The sequence below is a fragment of the Bos taurus genome, chromosome 1, assembly GCF_002263795.3.
Source record: "Bos taurus isolate L1 Dominette 01449 registration number 42190680 breed Hereford chromosome 1, ARS-UCD2.0, whole genome shotgun sequence".
NCBI classification, from domain to species: Eukaryota; Metazoa; Chordata; class Mammalia; order Artiodactyla; family Bovidae; genus Bos; species Bos taurus.
The window spans coordinates 108909625-108931451 of record NC_037328.1 but is presented as its reverse complement, the minus strand read 5'-3'; the positions used below and the strand labels follow the sequence as shown (position 1 = coordinate 108931451).

The window sequence follows — 21827 nt, the reverse complement described above, 5'->3', positions numbered from 1 at the left end:
CAGTCGTGTCCAACTCTTTGCAACCCCATGGACTGCAGCACACCAGGCCTCCCTGTCCATCGCCAACTCCCAGAGTTTACTCAAACTCATGTCCATTGAGTCGGTGATGCCTTCCAGCCATCTCATCCTCTGTCGTCCCCTTCTCCTCCCACCTTCAATCATTCCTAGCATCAGGGTCTTTTCAGATGAGTCGGTTCTTCACAAAAGGTGGCCAGAGTATTGGAGTTTCAGCTTCAGCATGAGTCCTTCCAGTGAATACCCAGGACTGATCTCCTTCAGAATGGACTGGTTGGATTTCCTTGCAGTCCAAGGGACGTCAAAAGTCTTCTCCAACACCACAGTTCAAAGCATCAGTTCTTCAGTGCTCAGCTTTCTTTATAGTCCAACTTTCACATCCATACATGACCATAGGAAAAACCATAGCCTTGACTAGACGGACCTTTGTTGGCAAAGTAATGTCTCTGCTTTTTAATATGCTATCTAGGTTGGTCATAACTTTTCTTCCAAGGAGCAAACATCGTTTAAGTGTCTTTTAGATTTTTGTTACTATTATTATTTTGCTTCTATTTTCCATATATGGATTTTTTTCTCCAAAATTAGACCAAATTTTGTGGTTATAAATAAACTATTTTCCTTAATATATACCATAAGCATTTTCCTAGTCTTTAGATATTCTTTGAAGCTTGAATTTAGTGTCTGCAAAATATTGCATCCTGTGAATATGCAAGGGCTTCCCTGTGGCTCAGCTGATAAAGAATCTGCCTGCAATGTGGGAGACCAAGTTTGATTCCTGGGTTGGGAAGATCCCCTAGAGAAGGGAATGACTACCCATCCCAGTATTCTGGCCTGGAGAATTCCATGGACTGTATAGTCCATGGGATTGCAAAGAATTGGACACGACTGAGCAACTTTCACACTTCACTAACTTAACAGGTATGCAAAGAATATTTTTCATGTAAATATTTAATCATATTTCAAATTATTAATTTACTTTATATACATGGTATGACCTGTTTCTAGTAATAGCTTTGCAAAGTGTCATCATATTTCCAGTATATTTTCCTAGAAGAATGAAACATTCATTTTCAAGAGAACAATATGAATAAGTAGAAAAATATAAAAACTCTGCTTACCTGAGAAAGAAAACTATGCTGTTAATTTGTAAAGTTTTAAAACAACTCCTTGCTACCATTAGAGATTTACCCTTTGTTAAAAAAATTTAAGCTTGAACAGGAGAAATCTTAAAAGTCTTATTTCTAAGCAATTGCTGTTTTGGGTGGACATAAGTTGAACTCACTTCAGGATCCAGCCAGAGTTCTTCCTGAACAGTTCAGACAGGAGCAAAAGCCAGACTGTGAGCCCATTTTTTAAAGCAGCCTTTTGTTTGTGTCAATAAAAAGAAAAAGATGTTTTTTGACATTTGTTCTATGTACAAATACACCTACTCCTATTTGAATAAAGAGAAACCTGGACAACATTTTTAATGAGCCACACTTAGTGCTGAATTTTTAGCCCAATTAGAAAAATAAATCTTATTAAATATTATGTTTCTATAGAAAAGTAATAGCTGTTTAATTCTCATCTATTTACTGACCAAAACTAGTATTCCCTGAAGTATCTTTCCTTGTTGAAGTTGAATCTCATCCATGTATCTAAAGGGAACGCTGAGTGTTTTTTTAAGTGTCTGCATTTTAATAAGAATGAATAGTTTAATCCCCATACTTGTACCCATATCCTAAACTCTAAGTGTCCAGTGAGTATAAAGATCTCAGCAAAAGGAGACTCTTTTGAATCATCCATTTTGAAACATCAAACAGTATAAAATTGTTTAATTCTACATAGTTCTATTTCTTTTTTATTTACTTTAAAGATTTTTATCATGACACACTTTGAATGTATATTATAAAAGTATAAGAGTATAGTACAGGGTATACCCCTTAATCAGAATTTCAAAATATACACCTGCTTTACCCATCTCTATTGCTGCTGCTGTCTTTAGTGTTTTAAAACAAATTCCAGAGTTCTTGTATTTCACTCATGTGTATTTCCAAATACATCTCTGAAAAATACTGTCTTTCATCACCACAAAGCCATATTTACATCTGACAAGATTAACAATAATTCTAGTTTCTTGCTATCACCTGGTGTTGAGTATCATCTGGATATGAAACACTTCAAAATAATCTGGTTTTGAGATAAAAACTAGGAATTATTTCTTAGACAACTCACTTATGGGTTTCAGAACTACTTGAAACTCTGTACCTTTAAGTAAAAACTGGGAAGATAACATACACCAATTTCTGATTCCTTAATTGTAAACTAACTTTTGGACTTCAGGTCTTTATTTGGGAAAGCACAAAGCAACTCTCTTTCTGCCTGCTAGTTTCACTGGGTGCCACTGATCTATTTAATCTTTAAATTGTCACAACTTCCTTATAGTGCTGCTACTGCTGCTGCTAAGTGGCTTGAGTCGTGTCCAACTCTGTGGGACCCCATAGACGGCAGCCCACCAGGCTCCCCCGTCCCTGGGATTCTCCAGGCAAGAACACTGGAGTGGGGTGCCATTTCCTTCTCCAATGCATGAAAGTGAAAAGTGAAGTCGCTCAGTCGTGTCTGACTCTTTGTGACCCCATGGACTGCAGTCCACCAGGCTCCCCCATCCATGGGATTTTCCAGGCAAGAGTACTGGAGTGGGGTGCCATTACCTTCTCCACCTCATAGTGCTAGTTGCCTATAATTCTGCTGAAATAGTGATTATCAAACTTTTTAATAGGTGGCAAATCTAAGGACAGTAATCCGTTACATTTCCCATGCCCATCACTCCTATCAGTAAGACAGATCCAAAACTTTATCCTACAAGAATTCATGGGAGAATGATCTTATTTATGGCATTTTTCTGCATTGTATGTGTAATGTTTTTACTTGATCATTCCTAAATAGATTAGAGTCTGCTTTTAGCTAGAAAGAATGAAATATGAATAATCTCTAAATAAACCTAAATGCTCTAGTGTCTTCATTTTATTATATTTCTTAACTGAATTTAGGGCAAGTGTATTTCTGTAATTAAATACTGAACGTTTAGCTAAAGAAACTCTTCATTTTCAGAGATTGGGTTACTAATTTGGTCAAGAGTAGTTTAATTTTTGGACTCCTGCTGAAATTTTTGTGTTCTGCTGCACTAAGAGCGTACTCGGCCTGCACACACTGGAGAGCACTTTCCTTTTATGACTTTCTGTAAAATTTGTCAGCAGGAGGGAGGCTGAAAAGTAGGGAAATGTCCCCAAGTGGATGAGTATATAAAGGACAAGAGAAGGACAGCAAGAGAACAAATGAAGAAGAGTACTGACTTATTACAGTTTTTTAGTATATGGATCTGTCATCCAGACCAGCACTAGTCCTGCTGCAGAAGTGGTTGAAAGTTATTGTGTTGGTCAGATATGCAAAGGAGCTGCTATTTATCATTTGTAAATATATTTCTTTTTCTGCTTAACCAACTTCCTTTAGAACAATTGACACTTCACAGGAATAAACAGATCTGAAGAACAAAACAGTCAGGAAACACTCTCATAAACATCCTTCCTATTAGATTTATTTGTTGAGAATACTCATTTTATTTAGTTTTTCTATAAACAAAGATTTTATTTGAACATTCCATCAATATCTAAGAGAAGTCTTTAAAGTTTTTAATCTGCTAAAACTCACCAAAAACTCACCAACATACAGAAAGTGGAGCTAAAGACGAACTTCTAAAAGAAGTTTCTGAAGACATAAAGGAAAAGCAAACGTACAAAGTGCACCTTCCTGAGTTTTGTTGTGATCACGGTGAGTGGTATGAAGCCACTGAAATGTCCAAAAATAAATTGTTGTGGGGGGTATAAATTATGATCACACTAGAAAAATGCTAGGCAACAGGATAACACCCTCCTCCTCCTCCTGCAAAAATCCTAGTGACATAAGCATTTGTGGGAGAATGAGCAGAAGAACATAGGCATAGCTATAAGGAAGGTCAGTTCTTTTTATTTTTTACTGTAATATCTTGTAATATACTCATATGTACCTGGAAAGTTGTGCTCTTTCTGAATAAAATACTAGATTATAATTGCTGGAAATCCTTTAGACGAGTTAAAAACACTCACCTATACACCGTTATAGTAAAATCGATATAATTATTTGAAACTTTCTACATAACAAATTTCTACATTCAATTTTTAGAAATTATGTTCAAGTTGAATTAAAATAAGACTTCAGAACTACACAATATTTTTGGAGTAAAGTTCTGTTTTAGCATATAATTAAAACTGATACTTTACTAAAAACAGTTAGGAAATGTATTTATTGAAACAAAGCTTAGTAACATCTTACCATGAATACCAAAATCTGACAAGCTTTAGGGTTTTCACAAAGATAAATTAGTACTCACTTGTGTCCAACTCTTTGCAACGCCATGGACTGGAGCCCACCAGGCTCCTCTGTCCATGGGATTTTCCAGCAAGAATACTGGAAAATACATTTCCTTCTCCACACAGAAATATATTGGTGTACTTTATTTTACATTTTAGTGAGAGTTGCCAAGAAATAAGCTTTATTACCATTATGGGAAAAAAACACATTTATACAGTCTGAACTGAACATTTACATTGGATTTAGTTGTAGAAGTTTTCCCCCATTTCATTTTTCCATATTTACACATGCACTATAAGACTTTTAAAAGTGAGAAAACTCTCATTTTAAGATGTAATAACATCCAATATCTAGCAATTATGACCTTACTTTATAAAGTATCAAAGTGCTTTGCATTTTCAAAAATGTGTTTTTTTAACTCCTTTTGTCTCTTTAACAAGCATATTAGCCCCAAATCATTCTTTGTAGTATTAAGCTGCCTACGTATTATTTAAATTCCAACATTTACACTTACATGATTGCATGTATTTTCAATAGTGATTCTTTTATCGCACACCGAGAAAGTATGCGACAGATGATGAGAAGTTTTTCTGAACCTTTTGGAAGAGACATGCTCAGCATCTCTGATAGGAGAGGAAGAGCTCGTAACCGTATGGGACATGAGGATGAAGAAAATTCCTTGACTGTAAGTTCTGTATTTTAAAGATAGTGAAGAAAAGTATTACAGAAGAATTTATCTCTGATGATAGGATAGGATTAATGTTATAGAAATAACCGTTATACACAGGGAAGGACCTGTTGAAAAAGGAGAATCCTTTGACAATGAAGTGTTAACTGTATAGAACTGCACTGTGATACCAAAACTTTTAGCACCATAGGGTTATATATTATAAGCCAAACTTAAGACATTCTTTTCCATGTGAACCATGTAAGGAAGAAAAACCATGATAAGGTTTTTCTCACCTTATCATTTACTCGCATGTCTTAAATTAGGACAGGCATGGAAATAACCTTGCATAAAGCACTTTTTCTTCTCGCTTTAAAATAGCATCCAAAACTGTAGTATAATGCTTTTTATCTACTGGACCAGGAAAACCCAATCTACTCCTTGGCTACCTTGGACCCTCAAAACTTAGATTAACTTTTAAAAGTTAATTTAAAAGTTAATCAGAAGCCTTGTAGAACTACAGTATATGTTCAGAAGTCTTGTCTGAGAGCAAAACTAAAAGGTTACAAACAAACAACAAAAATCTCAGGACATTTTTATACCTTCAGTTTAGTTCAGTTCAGTCTCTCAGTCATGTCCGACTCTTTGCGACCCCATGAATCGCAGCACGCCAGGCCTCCCTGTCCATCACCAACTCCCAGAGTTCACTCAGACTCACGTCCATCGAGTCAGTGATGCCATCCAGCCATATACCTTAGCTGTTTTCTGCTTATTTGTGTTGCTTTTTCAGCCTCAAGAATGGCAGTTCTAGAACAACAAATCCACAGGAGTTTCTAAAACATAAATCTCTACAGTTCAAATGTAGAGCTTTGGACCTCAGTAAACATTTTTTAATGTATTTCTTTTTAATTGAAGGATAATTGCCTTACAATACTGTGTTGGTTTCTGCCATACATCAGCATGAATCAGCCACAGGTTTACATATGTTGTCCCCTCCCTCGTGGCACTGTCTCCCTCTTCCCACCCCATTCCTCCCCCTCTCGGTTGTTGCAGAGCCCCAGATTGAGTTCCCTGAGTCATACAACAAATCCCCACTGGCTATCTGTTTCACATATGGTAATGTATATGTTCGCATGCTACTCTCAATAAACATTTTTAATTGGTCAGTTGGGAAACTTCCAGTACCTTCCAAAGAAATACTTTCATATTTTTTATTTGCAATAATGTTGTTAGAGCAAAATGTTTCAAATACTCCTAAAAGTTTGATGGATAAAATTACATTTGCCATTTAAATGAAAGTAATCTTCACATTCTTTTTCACATACACATTATTCCTATATATATATTAATTTCATTCCAATTATTTTTAAATTTGTTAATGTGGTCATTATGTTATTTTTTTACTTTTAGGGCTATAAATTTCCATAAAAGTCTAAAATTAAGCCCAAAGGAAAAAACTGTCAAAGAGAGCAGAAATATCAACTATGACATTCTTAAATTTTATCTTTCACATGAGCATTGAAGTATTTTATATATCTGTTATAAACATAGCAAAGAAAGAGTAGGGCTGTACATACTGCTTTATATTATTTGCATGCATAAATGAGCTGCTGGTAGCCTTTGTGCAAAAAGTAGGAGGTGACGATTTTATTCCCTTGTAAGCACAGAAAGGAGATCTGTTTATAATGCAGCTGTGAAGTTCTTAGTGAGGATGCCTAAGCTGTAACTCTGCTGGTTATCCATTAGAAGAAGAAATGTTTTTTTCCTGAGTACCTGTGCTTAAAACATCTGAATGTTTAATGAGCTGGAATAAGAAATATATAACCAATAGGTAAATTTATTTGAAACTGTAGTTTATCTGATTCATAACTTAGAACGATTTGTATTTTAGCTTGCCTCATATTTGTCTTGCCAGTGCGGCTTGAAATCAAGTTTTGGGGAACCAAAAAGACCACATAGCTGAACTAATATGGTTGCATAAATGTGAGGATTAAATAAGGAAAGTCAAGTAAGAAAACAATTCTGAATACAAAAGAAGGCCGAGACCAATCAATATTTGAATGAAAAACTAAAATAGTTGCTACTGAGTCCAGTTTCTAGTGGCATAAATTAACTTTTGTCTAAGATGATGAGATCATTGGCCTTATTATTAATCAAATCCCTAACAATTATACAGTGCAAGTGACAAATAGATACAAGGGATTAGCTCTAATAGAGTGCCTGAAGAACTATTGACAGAGGTTCGTGACATTGTACAGGAGGCAGTGATCAAGACCATCCCCAAGAAAAAGAAACGCAAAAAGGCAAAACAATTGTCTGAGGAAGGCCTTACAAATAGCCGAGAAAAGAAGAGAAGCGAAAAGCAAAGGAGAAAAGGAAAGGTATACCCATTGGGATGCAGAGTTCCAAAGAATAGCAAGGAGAAATAAGAAAGCCTTCCTCAGTGATCAATGCAAAGAAAGAGGAAAACAATAGAATGGGAGACTAGAGATGTCTTCAAGAAAATCAGAGATACCAAGGGAACGTTTCATGCAAAGATGGGCTCAATAAAGGACAGAAATGGTATGGACCTAACAGAAGCAGAAGATATTAAGAAGAGGTGGCAAGAATACACAGAAGAACTATACAAAAAAGATCTTCATGACCCAGATAATCACAGTGGTGTGATCATTCACCTAGAGCCAGACATCCTGGAATGTGAAATCAAGTGGGCCTTAGGAAGCATCCCTACGAACAAAGCTAGTGGAGGTGATGGAATTCCAATTGAGCTATTTCAAATCCTGAAAGATGATGCTGTGAAAGTGCTGCACTCAGTATTCCAGCAAATTTGGAAAATTCAGCAGTGGCCACAGGACTAGAAAAGGTCAGTTTTCATTCCAATCCCAAAGAAAGGCAATGCCAAAGAATGTTCAAACTACAGCGCAATTGTACTCATCTCACCCGCTAGGAAATAATGCTCAAAATTCTCAAAGCCAGGCTTCAACAGCATGTGAACAGTACAAGAACTTCCAGATGTTCAAGCTGGATTTAGAAAAGGCAGAGGAACCAGAGATCAAATTGCCAACACCCGTTGGATCATTGAAAAAGCAAGTGAGTTCCAGAAAAACATCTATTTCTGCTTTATCGACTATACCAAAACCTTTGACTGTGTGGATCACAACAAACTGGAAAATATAAAGGGATGGGAATACCAGACCACCTTACCTGCCTCCTGCGAAACCTGTATGCAGGTCAAGAAGCAACAGTTAAAACCAGACATGGAACAACAGACTGGTTCCATATAGGGAAAGGAGTAAATCAAGGTTGTATATTGTCACCCTGCTTATTTAACTTATATGCAGAGTATATCATGCGAAATGCCGGGCTGGATGAAGCATAAGCTGGAATCAAGAAATATCAATAACCTCCGATACTCAGATGACACTGCCCTTATGGCAGAAAGTGAAGAACTAAAGAGCCTCTTGATGAAAGTGAAGGAGGAGAGTGAAAAAGTTGGCTAAAACTCAACATTCAGAAAACTAAGATCATGGCATCCGGTCCTATCACTTCATGGCAAATAGATGGGGAAAACAATGGAAACAGTGAGAGACTTTGTTTTTCTGGGCTCCAGAATCACTACAGTCATGAAATTAAAAGACGCTTGCTCCTTGGAAGAAAAGCTATGACCAACCTAGACAGCATATTAAAAAGCAGAGACATTACTTTGCCAGCAAAAGCCTGTCTAGTCAAATCTGTGGTTTTTACAGTAGTCATATATGGATGTGAGAATTGGACTATCAGGAAAGCTGAGCATCAAAGAATTGATACTTTTGAACTGTGGTGTTGGAGAAGACTTTTGAGGTCCCTTGGACTGCAAGGAGATCAAACCAGTCAATCCTAAAGGAAATCAACCCTGAATATTCATTGGAAGGACTGATGCTGAAACTGAAACTCCAATACTTTGGCTACTTGATGTGAAGGAGAGACTCATTGGAAAAGACCCTGATCCTGGGAAAGACTGAAGGCGGGAGGAGAAGGGGATGACAGAGGATGAGATGGTTGGATGGCATCACCAACTCAATGGACATGAGTTTGAGCAAGCTCCAAAAGTTGGTGATGGACAGGGAAGCCTGGCATGCTGCAGTCCATGGGATTGCAGAGTCAGACACGACTGAGCGAATGAACTGAACTGAAGATGATGAACCATAGGTGTCAGCTAAAATCTGTGTGTAGCATTATCCAATAGAATGCTCTGGACGATCTAAATGTTCTGAATCCACCCTGTCCAGTATGATTAGCCACATATGACTACTGGATGCTTGGGGCTGGTGCACTGAGATGACCCAGAGGGATGGTACGGGGAGGGAGGAGGGAGGGGGGTTCAGGAGGGGGAACACGTGTATACCTGAGGCAGATTCATGCTGATGTATGGCAAAACTAGTACAATATTGTAAAGTAATTAACCTCCAATTAAAATAAATAAATTTATATATAAGAAAAAAACCTTTGAAATGTGCCTAGTGCTACTGAGGAACTGAATTTTCAATTCTAATTATTTAAAATTAATTTTAAATAGCCACATGTAGGTTTTGACTACCTTAATGAAGGGTAGGATAATATTCAAAAAGAGTGCAAAGCTTTTAGCATTTTTAAAAAAACCAACACTGAGTAAAGGACACTAATCACCTACAGGTGAACCTATCATCTTATTTTTTTTTAATTTAATAATAATCTCTTTCAACAGTTTCCCAAGAGAAATTGTAGTACTCATCTACCTATTAAATAGAAAGTAAATGGTGATTTTACTATATCAGATTTAGACAAAACCATTTCATAAAACTTTGAATTTCATGGTGTTTTATATAGTAAATACTGCTAGGTAGTATTTACTTACCTCTCCCATCTAAAATCAAGTGGTATATATAATATTATATTCAATTACATTATATTGTATCAACTGTCTTAGAAAACTAACACCAGTGAGTTTTTTTTCCTTGTTTAAGCTATGAAAACTCTTTGCTAACCAAGAGTGCTGAGCATTGCCCTAGGGCAGTTGAAGGGCAGTAGTAATTTTTAAATATAGGAATTTCATATGGTTCAGTAGGTTTTCCAAGAAACATTCAGCTTCTTTTTAACCAAAACTCTTCTTTTCCTCTGAATGAGTTATACTGGTGAGATATGGCTCTCCTTTGTGTGATACATTTGACATGTTTATGTCTCAGTATGAAAGATTTATGTAAAAGCAAAAAAAACTAAATACATTAATTAAAAGAAAACAAACAAACAACAGTAACAACAAAAGACCTCTATCCCAACTTGACTTTTCTAAGTCAGTGTCCTATAATTGCATATGAAAGTAGGAATAAAAATTAGAAATTGACTATAGAAGATGGACAAATCAGCTGCCTAGTTTGAAAGCAGCACAGCTAAGTAGAGTAGGCTTTTTGAGCATGCTAGCTGTTCTAATTGAACTTTTTAATAATAATTTGCACAAAGATTTTTTTTTCTCTTTTTGTGAAGTTATAAATTTTAAAATGAATATTTTGATTAAGTAGTGAGTAATATGCTGATGCTTTTAAGCATAGTGGATGAAAATTTATATTTCAAATATATACTTGATAACCCTTTTCTTTATTTTTTGCCCATTGGCATTTGTCATCTTTCTCAGCCCTATTATGAGGGAAAATAGAGATTCCTACAAAAGTAGGAAAGGCATCAGTTACGCCATTTCTTTGTACTATTAGCTTTTTCTTCAGTTCATGATTTCTTTATTGGGATGTTTTTAAGCCAGTATCTGTAAGTTTATTTCATTAGGCAGTTTGTAATTCAAGATATAACACATGACCATCTGACAGATTGTGAGATGGTGCCAGAGTCAATGTAAAATCTGTTTTTCCTTTCAGTTAAAAGAAACAATGAGGAATTTTACTGGTGTACAAATACACTTTGGAGATTACTGTTTTAATTTATTATAAAATTTAAACACAGTTTTCTCTAGTTTTTTGACATAACTTACACAGGGAAAAAATTATCACTGAATGATGGTATAATTTTGTATATACCTTTTACCAAGAAACTCAAAATTTATTTTCAACAACTTCCAAGTAATGAAAGTTTTTAATTTATATATGTATCTAAAAATTTATTTTTATTATTCCATCTATTACGCTTAACATTCTTTTTCCTATCAAAGACTAAATATCTTTAAACCTATATGCATGATCCTTTCTGAATTCTGTATTTCTTATTCCATATTAGTTCTTAGGAGGTATCCATTAAATTTTTTGACCAATATCTCTTCTAAGCTTTTGAAATGTTATTAATATAGATACTTTTGATTTTTAATTGGTTTCAGGCAAGATTAAATGATTTTTTAAAAATATGGAATCCTTGAACAAAAGAAAGATGATATAATCTTAATCATTATACCTTATGTGTTAATTTTGGTGTGAATTTGCATTTTCTTTGAAAAATGTTTGTCTTAGTCCATAGCAATTACTTTCTCTTTAATAAATACTAGAGTAGTCTTATTTAAAAGAGATATGTGGTCTCCTTGTTTGTCGTCTTGTCTCATGTCAGACTCTATAATGAATAATAAGCAGATAACTTTAAATATATATATTGAGCTCTTTTTGATTAAACGGTTTTGTAATTTGGTTAGCTCTGAACTATGTGATTATGTAGTGTATTACTTTCTTTTTCAGAGATTGTTGTATAATAAATATACCAAAATTAATTGGATTTTTTTCTAGGCAATGAGTTCTCTTGTGCCTTTTGGCAGTTTTGGTGGTATGGTTCGTATCATAAGACACAAGCCATTTTAGCAATATTTTCTGACAATATTTTATTTCTCATTAGCTCAAGCATACTGAATCGGCATGCCATCTCACTTTCATAACAGCTTTTAGCATTTGTTACTGAAAACTTGTTTCGTGTGTTAAATTTGTCTTAGAATGTTTAGGCCTGTGTTTTGTGGAGTACCTCACGTCAACATAAAAAAAATCAGTTTTCCAAAAGAAAAAGTACATTTTGGTTGATGATGATTTACTTTATTTACAAAAGGGATCCCCGTAGTTGTGTTTAAAAGTTGGAGACTTCCACTTGCTTATGCTGACTTTTCAAAAAGTAAAAAAGCACCAAATTGAGGATAGACAAGCACATCTGGAAAAGCTCAGACTGACTGCTTTCTCTATCACTCTGTTGTCAGTTCAGTCATGCTTTCCTTTCCCATGTCCAAGCACTCTGCAGCCAGCTTTTTTCTCCCACCCGTTTTTCTCTGAGCCTTTGGTCCTCTTTTGCTGTGCTGCTAATTTCTAACACACTTAAAGGCAATCTGGGGAGTAGCAGAGAATAGCATCTCACCTTGGAGCACTTTCTATGCATCCATCTATACGCTCATGAAAAAGTTTTTTGAATTCTCTTGTGCTAGACTTTAGCCATTTCTTACCTTAAAATTTGCTTTATAAACTTTGTTCTTCCTAGTCAGAGTTTTTAGTGGGACAAGCAATGAAGGAAAAAAAAAAACAGCTGTAGCACAGAGTTATCAGTCAAGTAATCAGGAAATTCAGCATGCTTTGCGCACACAGATAGAAAAAACCCTTTAGCCCAGACCTTTGGGTTGGTGGAGTGGAGGTCAGTTGGAGAAGACTCTTGAGCCTTAAGGATTAATAGGAATTAGCCAGGAAAAGCTGGGAAGGGAGAAGAGAGATCAACACAGAGGAAATAGCATGTGTAAAGACTGGGAGGTTAGGGAGCCCAAAGATATTTGGGGTTATTTGGCCCTAGCGTGTGAGTTGGAGAATAGGTATAGGTAAGGATGATGAGGTACCAGGGGGGACTTCTTTTGGCCCTGATAAGGACTGTGGACTTTAACAAAAGAGCAGGAGAAGCAATTTATGAATTTTGGTCAAAATAGTATGAGAATCAGATTCTTATTTTTTGAAAAAGCATTGTCCCTGCAGGGAAGACAGGTATTAGAAGGGGCCAGAGTGGAGGCAGAGAGGCTAGGAGGCTGACAAAGTGTTCTGAGAAGTATGAGTGATAGATAGCTTCTACTCAAGTAATAGCTGTGGTGATAAAGAGAAATAATCTCTTTTGAGAGAGTTAAATAAGTAAATGGATAGCACTTGGCGATTCATTGGGTTGTTGAATCAGTAGAGAAGGGGAAGAAAAGTTTTATGCTTATTTTTCTGGCCTGAGGAATTAGATGAAAATGCCACTGAGCTAAGGAACAGAGCATTGAGGCAGTGCCAGTATGAGGGCAGGAGTGCTCAGAAAGATCATTTCAGGTCTGGGTGTTTTGCAGTTGAGGCATCTGTGGGCTGTTCAGGTTGATTTATCCAGTAAGCAGTTGGATATATGAGCTTGAACTGAGCTACAGATAATTAGTTCATTCATTCAGCAAATATTTATTGAGCCCTCCTATGCACCAGGAGTTGTTGCTAAAGTACTGGGAATAGGGTGATGAGTAAGACAGAGACGATAGCCCTGCCTTCACAGAGGTTATTTTCACAGAGTGGGAGGACAGACAATAAAGAACAAAATAATTCAGATAGTCAAAGTGCTTCTAAGTGCTCTGAAGGAGACGAAATGGGCAAATGATACAGGGACAGGTTCAGGTGGAGCAAAGATTAGACAGGTAACCTTTCGAAGGAGGTGATACTTGAATGATGAGAAGAAACTAACGATACTGAGTCAGGAGAGAACATTCTAGGCAGAAGAGCAGCTGTACAAAGTTCCTGAAGGCCTCGAAAGCCCACTGGAATCTCAGCTCTAATTTGTACCTCCCCTTTTTGTCAAGGCGTTGGGCCACCCGCATAACAAGTACAGAAACATCTTTTAGTGGCTGACAGTGAATTGAGAAGAGACAAAATATACCCAAAACATGTGATCTTTTTTACCTCACTTTTCTTAGGCTAGCTCTTTAGCCTCTCTTGAATTATCTCTTAAACAGCATTGATTTTCAGTGTAACGCTGAAACAAACAATTCACAATATTTCTGGAATTGTGTTGAATCTCTGAAATGCGGATTAATTCTGTTGCTGTCCTTTGCAACCTAAGTGTGAAAGTTGCTCAGTTGTGTCCGACTCTTTGTGACCCCGTGGACTATACAGTCCATGGAATTCTCCAGGCCAGAATACTGGAGTGGGTAGCCATTCCCTTCTCCAGGGGATCTTCCCAACCCAGGGATCAAACCGGGGTCTCCTGCATTGCAGGTAGATTCTTTTCCAGCTGAGCCACCAGCGAAGCCCAAGAATATGGGAGTGGGTAGCCTATCCCTTCTCCAGAGGATCTTCCCAACCCAGGAATCAAACTGGGGTCTCCTGCATTGCAGGTGGATTCTTTGTCAGCTGAGTTATCAGGGAAAGATGTATCATATTTCCTAAATGTGTCTTTGTTGTTCTGTACTATGGTTAGAAGGGAAGTGATGTGACAGTCGCTCAGTTGTGTCCAGTTCTTTGCGGTACCATGGACTACAGAGCCCACCAGGCTCTTCTGTCCATGGGATTCTCCAGGAGAATACTGGAGTAGGTTGCATTCCATTCTCCAGGGGATCTTTCTGACCCAGGGATCGAACCTGGATCTCCGGCATTGCAGGCAGATTTCTTTGTTACTGAGCCACAGGGGAAGCCCACAATGGTTAGTGCAGATTCTAAAGAGGAATTTGATTTTTCTATTTCCTATTGTATGTGAACGTGTTAGTCACTCAGTTGTGTCCAACTCTTTGCAATCCTATGGACTGTAGCCTTGTTCGATAGAATTCTCCAGGAAAGACTACTAAAGTGGGTTGCCATTAGCAATAAAAACCCAATAGAAGGCAGAAACGTAAACAGACCTTTGATAATTCTTTACTGAGTCCCAGAAGAGGGTACAAAGCAAAAGAATCTCCAGAAGGGCTGAAATAGCAGCACTGCTTAACAATGCCTTACATGTAGGAGTCAAAAGACTCCTCCTGCTTGAGCGAGGGAGTCCCTGGAACCAGAAACTCCTAACAGTAGGCAATGCTTTGGCTGACACACTAGAATATGTGCTTTGCTTTTTGATTCCTGGTGATCGTTCCAGTGATAAAACCTAAAATCAATAGGAGATTTTTCTGAGCAGTGTTTCTCTGCCTCGATGCTGCTACTTTCATGTTGGGCCAGATGACTTGTTGTGGGGAGCTGTCCTACATTCTTGTGCTTCGTAGGATATTTAACAGAATCCCTTGCCCCTGTCACTGCGTGCCAGTCATACACCCTCCTCAGTTGTGACAAACAAAAATGAGTGTAATGATTTAAAAATGTCCCTCTGGGGTAAAAATCACTCTTGGCTAAGAAACCACTGTTCCAGAGGAATTCTTAACTGTTCTTGGAGAGGAGCACACCTCATGCTTCAAGGGGATGCCCTACTGAGCAATCAGTGATAGGCCACAATTCCAAGACCTGTTAGTGGAATGATTCAACCTCCGTCACTTGGCACCAACTCTGATGGAAAGGCTTCCCTGGTGGCTCAATAAAGAGTCTGCCTGCAATGCGGAAGACCTGGGTTTGATCCCTGGGTTGGGAGGATCCCCTGGAGAAGGAAATGGCAACCCACCCCAGTACTTTTGCCTGGGAAATCCCATGGATGGAGGAGCCTGGTGGACTATAGTCCACAGGGTTCCAGAGTTGAACACGACTGAGCAACTAACACTAACGCTGATAGAAAGAGGGCTGGCTACTCTAGAGTCAGCTTCTCTGAGCCATGTGGTCCTGCTGGAGATGACACTGTTATCTTACACTCAGGTTTTATTTATTTGCCTGGTGGGATATACAGAGATAAGAAGGAAAAATTTGAAGACTAGTCTATGCTAAAGCTGTACCAGCCCAGAATATACCACTCAGTATTTAAATAGCAACCAAATTATGTTTTCAGCAAGTTGAATGATATGTATGTGTATATTTACCTGTTCTTGCATGTATATTCATGTGGATATATACACATGTATGTATGCATGTGTTTATAGTGTTACAGCTTCCTAACCATTTATACGCTGGCTGTCTAGGATTGTGTGTATGCTTCAAAGTGTTCTTTAACAAATCGCTTTCATTGTATAGTCCTTAAATTATTTTTGCCTGGTTGATCACTGCATGAGATCCCACAGCAAAAGTCAAGATAAAAAAAGAAATTCAGCTGTTTGGGGAAGGTGGATTTGCTTCTTTCGTGTTGTATTTATAGTTAATAACATACTTCCTAATGTCCTGTAGCATACAGATGTCAGCCCCTTTCAGGCAATGGACCGAATGATGTTAAATATGCGAAACAGTATGCAGGAATTACAAAGAAACTTTGTAAGTACTAAAAGATGGATGAGAATGTTGTTTTCCACTATTGGTACCCTATATTATAGTGGCTTTCAACCATTTTCTAACCATAGTCCCCAGAAACTAATAAATATATCTTAAATCATGACACTACTTGTGTACTGTATATATTATACACCTGAAATGAAAGTTTCATGAGAAAAGGATCATGCTGTTTACAGTGTCTATTGATATTTTCTATTTTATTTCATATTTTAAAAATCCTGGTCACAACCTATCAAAATGATCTCATAACCTACAAGTTTGATAAATAGCATTACTTAAATTTTCAAAATAAAAAATTCAACCTCAAAAATATTTATTCTGCTGAAGGTCACTGTTGTAATGAACATTTTATATGAGTTTAGATTTTTTATTATGTATAACTTGTCTACTTAAAAAAATTATAGCATCTAAGTTATTAAGTTTTAGTGTTTAAAAATAACTCAAAATAGAAATTTTAAGAATGATATTTAGAAACTGGATTAGAGTCATATAGTCTGAATACTTATAAACTAGTACTAATATTCTTACTTTTCTACTCATAACATTAATCATAATCAAAATAATAACTTGATTCAGTATGAAGACCAACCATATTATTTTGGTCATCCAGTTTGAAATCTAAGCACATCTTATAATGTCCAAATCTTGGACATTAGAAGTGTAGCATTGGTATCCACAGAAGGTATAAACTTCTTGGCATATGGTTAATTGGCTCAACATTGGCAAAATTGCTCACAAAAGTTAACCACTGACTATAAAAGTATCATGTGCTTCAAAGCATAACATCTATAAACTTAAGCCTTGAAGTCTTTAACCTCAAAGATTTGAGGAATTCGAAGTGAATCACTTGTTATTCATTATTCCTTACAAGAGGAGTGTGAATTGGTACCTAAAATGGAAGGAGGTTAGGGCCTTCATGGGGGTACCATTTGGATACATCATACTAACCATATACAGTATCTTTACTAGAACTTACAGCTAGTGTTGTTGCTTATTTGAATCTTCTGACATTAGTCTTCATATTTGACTGAACTCACTGGATATACAATTTATATTTATCTCCAGGGTCACCTTTCAATGGATCCAAATGGACATTCATTTAGTTCCTCCTCCGTGATGACTTATTCCAAAGTAGGAGATGAACCGCCAAAGGTTTTCCAGGCCTCAACACAAACCCGTAGGGCTCCAGGAGGAGTAAGTACTTTCTTGGAACTTTATAAAGTTATGGAATGATAGATCACCCATATCAAATTTTAGCTATTAAAACTTGACCTGGTACTGGTGCGGAAAAGAGAAGAGGGAAGGAAACACAAAGCAGAGTGAAAAGCAGTGAAGTTGACGGTAGTTTTTATCTTAAGGCATTCTTTGTCTCCCCCACTGCTAGTGGGGGAGATATGCAGGATCCATTCTGGACCTCTGCAATCAAGGGAACAGTGCAATAAAATGTGTCACACGAATTTCTGGTTTTTCAGTGCATATGAAAGTAATGTTTATTCTATTCTGTTGTTATTAAGTTTGCAACAGCATTATGTCTAAAAAAGCAATGTACTCACCATAATATAAAGGCTACCCACTCCAGTATTCTGGCCTGGAGAATTCTATGGACTATATATATAGTCCATGGGGTCGCCAAGAGTCGGACACGACGGGGCACCTTTCATTTTGGCTCACTTGTCTCCCCACCTACCTCCATTTGTGCGCCCGGGTGCTTTTTTATCTTTAATGTCTACTGATGTTTATTACCTTTACATGTTGACAAGGGAAGTAGACACTAAAGTCTTTGTTTCATGAAATAAATGTCTACAGTTAGTTTATATTTGAAGTAAATGAATTTTTTAACTCAAAATATTTCAAGAGTACAGACAGAACATAGAGAATAATATAAATACCCCATATTTCTGTAATCCAGTTTAGTGAAGTCATAATGCTTTTCTCTAAGTTGTCTTTTGTTCTCTTTTTAAGCAAAAATGCAGTTAAAATTTCCAATATGCTCCTCCCTCCTTGGTCCCTTTTCCCTTTCTCCCTCCCCAAAGAGAACCATTTTCTTATACAGGCATACCTCATTTTACTGGTCTTTGCTTTATTGCACTTCACAGATAAGTTGCATTTTTTGTAAACTGAAGGTTTGTGGCAATCCTGTGCTGTCAGGTCCTAGTTAGCAATTTTTAGCAATAAAGTGTTTTTATATTATGGTGTGTACATTGCTTTTTTAGACATAATGCTACTGCAAGCTTAATAACAACAGAATAGAATAAACATTACTTTTATATGCACAGGAAAACCAGAAATTCGTGTGACACATTTTATTGCACTATTTCCTTCATTGCAGAGGTCCAGAATGGATCCTGCACTATCTCTGAGGTATGTCTGTACCTGGAACTTACCACTTTTATGTATGCTTTTATGATTTCATTAGTTATGTATGCTCCATATACAATATAGTGAATCATTTTACAGGTTTCTAAACTTTGTATAAATGGTTTCCAAGCACACGTGACTTTGCTCTGCAACTAGACTTTGCTCAGTAATTGCTTCTGAGATTTGTTCAAGTTGATATGTGTAGCTCTGGTTTCTTTATTTTAACTTCTATATAATGTTCAAAATATGAATATACCACAGTTTTACAATCTCCTTTTCTAATAATAGATTATGTAGGTGTTTATAATTTTTCACTTATTCATCTTCATAGCTGTCTCCTTGTGAAGAAAGGGCTAGGAATACTATTGTTGGACTGGAGGAAGTGTGTGTCCTCATCCTCACCTAGAAATTACCAACTTTGTATCATGTAGGGATTGAAACAGTTGACTCCTACAGATTTTGGTACCAGTTGCCACTTTTCCATTTATTCTATTTGTTAGTACTTATCCTAAAGAAAATTAGGGGTTGCCTGTCTAATGGGTGACTTAAATGAAAACAATATTTTAAGTCATTTCATGACTGCTGAATAATTAGTTGCCCTTACATGTATTCTTTTTTTAAATAATTATACTGGTTCTGCTTGTCCTAGACATTTTAATTTTAAGCAGGTCAGGAAATATCAGAGAATTATTACCATAATTTTACTACAAGTTGGTAGTGGAACTAAGTACCCATTATTTTTAGAGCAATATATTTATTTTCTTACCTGTATAGGTAAGTAGGTTGAGGAGTTTATATGCTATATTTATATAAATAATAACTAATTTTTATATTCTTCATTTTCACAGATAAAGGAAACCAGGAAAGCATTAAGAGATTCCGACAGTGGACTAGAAAAAATGGCTGTTGGTCATCACCTCCATGACCGAGCTCATGTCATTAAAAAGTCAAAGAACAACAAGACTGGAGATGAAGAGGTCAATCAAGAGTTCATCAATATGAATGAATGTAAGTTATCAGAAAAAATGGCATTCTTCCTCTTGAAGTTAAAATAGCAGCTGTACCAGTAGCACTTGGTGAGAATTTTTTTAATAGAAACATTTCATGTGATCTTTCAGGCAGTTTATGAATTGTATATGTAGGCAAGACATCATCAACATAGTAATAAAATTGTGGTTTCATTGTTTCATAGTAGATCTGTTTTTTCATAGTGATTTTTTAATGTTGAGTATCATTTATTTTTTGTTTTATACTTGGAAAATGGAATCTTTCGTTTTTTAGTAAAGCTGTCATTAGTAAAAACGAGTCTTTATATATTTGTGGTTATCAAAGAAGTATATTTGAAAAGCATAAAAAAGTACAAAGAGAGAAAATAAAATCATCCATAATTCCAACCCCAAATACTAGTATTAATGTTTTAGTATATATATTCCTAATAGTTTTATGTGTATATAAACATATAAACACACATGCTTTTCTTTTTCAAAATTAGTATTTTACCATCTATATAGTTTATATTGTGCTTATTTTAATTCCCAACTATAATTGTGAACAGCCATCTATGATGTTACTTTTTCAAAAACATTCTAAATGGTTACCTAAAAGTGATAATATATATGGATCAAGCTCATCTCTTCCACTTCCTATATTTCCTACTCATTCTTTAATGCATTCAATTCTTTCTAGTGTCCTAACTCTTCTCATTATAGTTTTTAAGTTATATTCATTTCCTGTTTTTAGAAAGTATTTTAAGTAAAACTGTTTTATAATAGTAAAGAGTTTTAATTATTGTTTCATTTTAGAGAAAGAAATTCTCTTCAGGTTGGAATTAGAGAAAATTATTCTTATGCAATGAGATGAAAGCCACAACATCTTAACCTTTCTTTAATTTTAACCTTTGCAATTTGGTAATATTTATATATATACAGAATACTTCACAATAATTAACATATTGAAGAAAATTTTGGCAAAGTAACATTGTTGTATAGGCAATCTGAAAGAACAAGTATTGTCATTTACTTATCATTATTATAGAATTTAGATTACCTACTTCATAGCAACATAAATTGGCAGATGAGTAACCTATCTTAGGAAACTGAAACAGAAACTTGTGGGGCCAAACTATGTAGTGAAATTGTGAGATTAATAGGAAGTGCTAGTCCCAGGAGGAGTGTCCTCCAAGTAGAGGAAAAGTGGGATGACTGTGAGATGACCCAGGAAAAAAGAAAGACTGTAAGTCAGTGTCACTGGGTCATGGGGTCCAGGGATAGAACAACATGATATCCAGGCAGGTTTGTGAAAAAACAACTCAGCAATAACCAAATTACCAGCAGGAATAGGAGAGGAACAAACAGAAAAGGAAGCATCACTCTGAGTCAAAGACCTCTATATTTGAAGCAGTTTCCTATCTCTAAGGTTAGGCCGTTGGAAACACCAGGGAACATGTAGGGAGCAAAGCAGTTACTGACAGTTGACACCTTACTACTTACCCTTTCATTTTGATATTTAATGTAGGTGATGCTCATGCTTTTGATGATGAGTGGCAAAATGAGATTCTGAAGTACCAGCCAAGGGGACAATGGCGCAATCTAGATAACTCTAGGATGCGAAGTGTTGCTCATGAGAATTCAGGATCCCGAGAACTTAAAAGAAGGTAAAAGTTATTTCTAATTAAATTGTGTTTTTTAAAAACAAATTAGAAGGAAAGTTATGTAATTTTACCTCTCTTATCAGGAAGTTTTGATTTATGACCAGGTGGCTTGTATCAATGTTTTGTGAAAGATGTAATAATTTTAAATTACATCCGAGTATTCCAACAGAAATTTAAATTTGTACCTGAAACCCAATAATATTTTAGGATTGTATGACTAGTAACTCACTAGCAAATTATGCTTTAGACAATAGGACTAAAATCCTCCTAAGGAAAAGTGATATACTATAATGCAGTTATTCTTATGCAACAGATTCTCATCTGGAGAGAGGAGGAGTTGTACATTTTGTACTCGGTAAAGAAACCGGTGTTGTACTAGGTAAAGAAACTGGTGTTGTACTAGGTAAAGATACTGGCGTTTAGGGATATGGTAAGGGGAGAGGGA

At 36.2% G+C, this 21827-nt stretch overlaps 1 protein-coding gene across 4 annotated transcripts in view; it reads left to right on the top strand.

The window, feature by feature from the left end:
- MLF1 (myeloid leukemia factor 1) overlaps positions 1–21827 on the top strand; it is a 30455-nt gene that overhangs the window by 7355 nt on the left and 1273 nt on the right. For 2 of the 4 annotated variants that reach the window (XR_233382.5, XM_005201732.5), the window contains exons 2-7: positions 4939–5086; positions 11800–11841; positions 16273–16356; positions 17440–17568; positions 19581–19740; positions 21247–21385. Coding sequence is in view for 3 of the 4 variants with exons in the window: in XM_005201732.5 (XP_005201789.1) it covers positions 4939–5086; positions 11800–11841; positions 16273–16356; positions 17440–17568; positions 19581–19740; positions 21247–21385 (702 nt within the window). In the remaining variant the exon portion in view is untranslated. The remainder of the gene's footprint in view (positions 1–4938; positions 5087–11799; positions 11842–16272; positions 16357–17439; positions 17569–19580; positions 19741–21246; positions 21386–21827) is intronic. The other 2 variants (NM_001038158.2, XM_024990132.2) reach the window with 2 other exon arrangements.